General features: G+C 35.2%; 1 protein-coding gene across 1 annotated transcript; it reads left to right on the plus strand.

Moving 5' to 3' along the window:
- The first annotated feature begins 733 nt into the window (after positions 1-733).
- LOC131801302 (transmembrane emp24 domain-containing protein 6-like) lies at positions 734-2958 on the plus strand. The gene is made up of 5 exons (XM_059119852.1): positions 734-930; positions 1020-1097; positions 1161-1424; positions 2167-2334; positions 2401-2958. The coding sequence occupies exons 1-5, from the start codon at positions 787-789 to the stop codon at positions 2458-2460; spliced, it is 714 nt and encodes a 237-aa protein (XP_058975835.1). The 5' UTR covers positions 734-786; the 3' UTR covers positions 2461-2958.
- The last annotated feature ends 773 nt before the right edge of the window (positions 2959-3731 follow it).

Consider the following 3731-nt stretch of genomic DNA (forward strand, 5'->3'; position numbering starts at 1 on the left):
GTATTGGGAACTACCTCTCATTATAGAAAATAGCTTATAGAGGTTATCATTTTTGTATAGCTCACATATAATTTTACCTCCTATACCCGGAATTTTCATTTTTGCCACAAGTTTCACCAGAAATATTTAATATTCGGAATTTGGAGTTCGCAATGAACACTGTTACCTTTGACAGAAAATTGTCCATACAAATCCATACAAAATACGTGTAGCATCCATATTACGGTACTTCCCAATATTCGGTATTTTGATTATTTTTGTTACATTTTTCAACCAAATTATCTTAAACCTTATGTTTGGAGTTCGTATATGGCAGATAATTGGTTGCAGAAGTCTACGTTTTCGCACAGCCTCATATACGGTTCTGACATTCGAAATGTTTTAAATAAAAGCGGTATTTTTCAACGTATTTTACATGTTGCATTACATTTTTTGCACCTACTATCGACTTAAATACAGATTTCATGCATTTTTCTTAATTTTGTCCTTTAACTGTCGAGTTGAAATTTTGGGATATATTTTTTGACGTATGGTAGAGTTAACCCCTCTTATTAAAAAAAAAATTAATTAGAAATATTATTTAATATTCATTTTTGGGCAAAACGCAATTATGATACGAACATTTATATTTTGGCGTTTTTTTCCATTTGGTAAATTGACAACACCATTGCAACTGGACAATGGTTGATGAAATCGATTATTCGATTATTATCCATATCGATTAGTGGAAATCCCTGCGTATGTTGTTGTTGTTTGCTATTATTTATCTCCACAAATCCAAACAAAATGCATTCCTCGGCGACGTGGCAAATAGGAGCCTTTTTAAGCATTTTTGTGATTCTCCTGAATGTTGCATCCACACAAATTGTATCCCAAGAAGTGCCTAAGCCATGGTATGAAAATCTTCCAGCTGTGGCAATGGACTATAAGGTAAATATCCGCCAAAAAAAAGTCAAAGCAAATAGAAAGTGAATGTCGCAATGTAATAATAACACGTCGTTGTTCTTGTCGCGCAACAGGTCCACATAGATGCCGGAAAAGAAGACTGCTACCATCAATATGTTCAACCCGGAGCCACCTTTTATGTTTCTTTTAGTGTAAGCTGGAAAGATTTTGGATTTTTTGTTTGTAATTTCTTGTAATAATATTGTGTGTTTTAGGTGGTACGTGGTGGTGACGGGATGGCCGGTTTTGCCGTCCGCAATCCAGCTGGCACCATTGTAAAACCCTATCAATGGCAAGCGACGGCAGATTATACTGATCAAGTCTCACCTGGTGGCTATTATTCGGTGTGCATTGATAATCAATTCTCCCGCTTTGCCGGCAAGTTGGTGAACATCTATATTACGGTAGTGAAATATGATGCCTGGGACAAGTATGCCAAGGAAATTGAGGCGCTGCAGTTGAATATGGAAAATTTCACAGTGAGTTTTTGGAAGGACCGACTTGAGACCCTCCCTCCGTTCCTTTCTACCATATAGAGACTACCTTCACGTCGTTTATAGAAACTCCCTTAAGGTCGTCTATAGAGACTCCCTTTAGGTCGTCTATAGAGACTCCCTTTAGGTCATCTATAGAGACTCTCTTTAGGTCGTCTATAGAGATTTCCTTTTGGTCGTCTATAGAGACTTCCTTTAGGTCATCTATAGAGACTCTCTTTAGGTCTTCTATAGAGACTCCCTTTAGGTCGTCTACAGAGACTCCCTTTAGGTCGTCTACAGAGACTCCCTTTGGGTCGTCTATAGAGACTTCCTTTAGGTCATCTATAGAGACTCTCTTTAGGTCTTCTATAGAGACTCCCTTTAGGTCGTCTACAGAGACTCCCTTTAGGTCGTCTACAGAGACTCCCTTTGGGTCGTCTATAGAGACTTCCTTTAGGTCATCTATAGAGACTCTCTTTAGGTCGTCTATAGAGAATCCCCTCAGCTCGTTCCTCGACCAAGGCTATAAAGAATTGTTACTTCGTTTGAAATAATCTTTGGACTTCAGCACCTCTTTAAAGACTCTCTTGACTTCAGTTCTTTGTAGTGACTCCCTGGCCTTCAGTTCGCTCTTAAAAGACTCCTCGAAGGATCAATTCGTCTAAAATGGTCTTTAGCTCGTCTATAAGGACTTCTTTGATTTTTTAATAATATTTTTAATTCCGTATTTTCCACCTCTTTTCAGACCACAATTGGTACGGTGGAAAGAAACATCAACGACATGTTGGCCTATCAATATCACAGCAGGAATCGTGAAGCCCGTGATTATGCCTTAATCCAAGATAACTACAGCTATGTACAGACCTTCTCCTTATGTCAAATTTTGGTTATCGTAATTACATGTTCCGTCCAGGTAAGTCGTAATGCAATATCTTCTATAATTTCCAAATATAATGCAAATTTCTCCCACTTCCTTTAGGTATTTTTTGTTCGCAAATTATTCAACGTCAAGGATGGTTCATCCAGAAGTCGCATTTAAATTAGAGAAGAGAAAAAAAACAAAAATCGCTGTGCAACTGATTAAATACTTCATTCATTCAACTCAAAAGACTTCTATGCCACTGTGAACATAAAACGTTGTCATCATTGCCATCAACATTCTATATATTGCAACAACAACAACAACTTCAAGTTTTTCTTCGGAACTGCAAGATTCCAATTCCAATGATATTTCCAGGCTAATATACAATTCTTGAATTGTTTTCTTCCTTCGTGAATGGAACAATTTGATTATGGCCCTTAAATATGGTATTGCTACGCACATTTTTTTCATAATATTTTTTTTTCATTAGGGTACTATGCAATTACTTTTTAAAAAGAAGAAGAAATGTTAAAACGTTTTCTGTGCGTGTTTTAAGATGTATTTTATTAATTGAAAATAGTTAAAAAAACAACAATCATGTATTTTTGTATGCTATCTAATAAAACAAAAACTAAGTGTTAAAACTGTTTTTTCAGGACAAGGGCAAGAATCCAAGGAGACATTTTGAAATTCAATTGCGAACAATAGGGGTTAGAGGAATCAAGAAAATCAAGTCAATTAATCATCCATATGAAGAGATAATGAAGCAAAGTAAAAACCAATTTCAATTACAATCAAGTTATGAAATTAATTTAAATGAAGGTAAATGTAGTTTTTGTTCCCCTTCCCATAGTTGTTGTTAGTTGGCCTCAATATTTGTTTACATAATTATTAGTATTTGTCAATGAAATTCTCAAAGATAACCATTGTTATATTTATTTTTCCCAAACTTCTCCCCCCACAATTTCCATTATCATATGCCCTAATGAAAATGGATAGCCCAATTATTATAAAAACTACTCAAAGCCATAGTAGATATGTTAACAAATTACGAATTATTTAATTAATTCACTATATTCTGGGCGTTGACATTTGTGAGAAAGATTTTTTTTGGATTTGAGGTTAGGTAAAAATAATTGGTTTTATTAGAGTAAATGTTTAGTGCCCACTAGAAACGTCTTTAACATTTGATGAGTAGAGTAGATGAGTAGAAATGAAATGAAAATGTATCTGAATGATGACATGATAACTGATTATCTCCTGAAGTGAAATGATTCACTTAAATAATCACCTGGGGTCTGTAGTGGTATGATTTATAACAATTTCATTTGTAATAATTTTAATATTCAAATCGTCTGTAGAGACTCCCTACTGCTCGTCTTTCGATACGTCTATAGAGACTTCTTTTAGGTCAACTTTAGGAATCCTTCTAGGTCATCTATAGAGAC

The sequence above is a fragment of the Musca domestica genome, unplaced genomic scaffold (assembly GCF_030504385.1).
Source record: "Musca domestica strain aabys unplaced genomic scaffold, Musca_domestica.polishedcontigs.V.1.1 15, whole genome shotgun sequence".
Lineage (NCBI taxonomy): Eukaryota > Metazoa > Arthropoda > Insecta > Diptera > Muscidae > Musca > Musca domestica.

Bases quoted from the DNA above. Each gene is read 5' to 3' on its own strand.
- LOC131801302 (XM_059119852.1), top strand. From the start codon at position 787: ATGCATTCCTCGGCGACGTGGCAAATAGGAGCCTTTTTAAGCATTTTT. The intron at 1,098-1,160 runs GTAAGCTGGAAA...TGTGTGTTTTAG, and splicing joins CCTTTTATGTTTCTTTTAGT to GTGGTACGTGGTGGTGACGG. The intron at 2,335-2,400 runs GTAAGTCGTAAT...CACTTCCTTTAG, and splicing joins TAATTACATGTTCCGTCCAG to GTATTTTTTGTTCGCAAATT.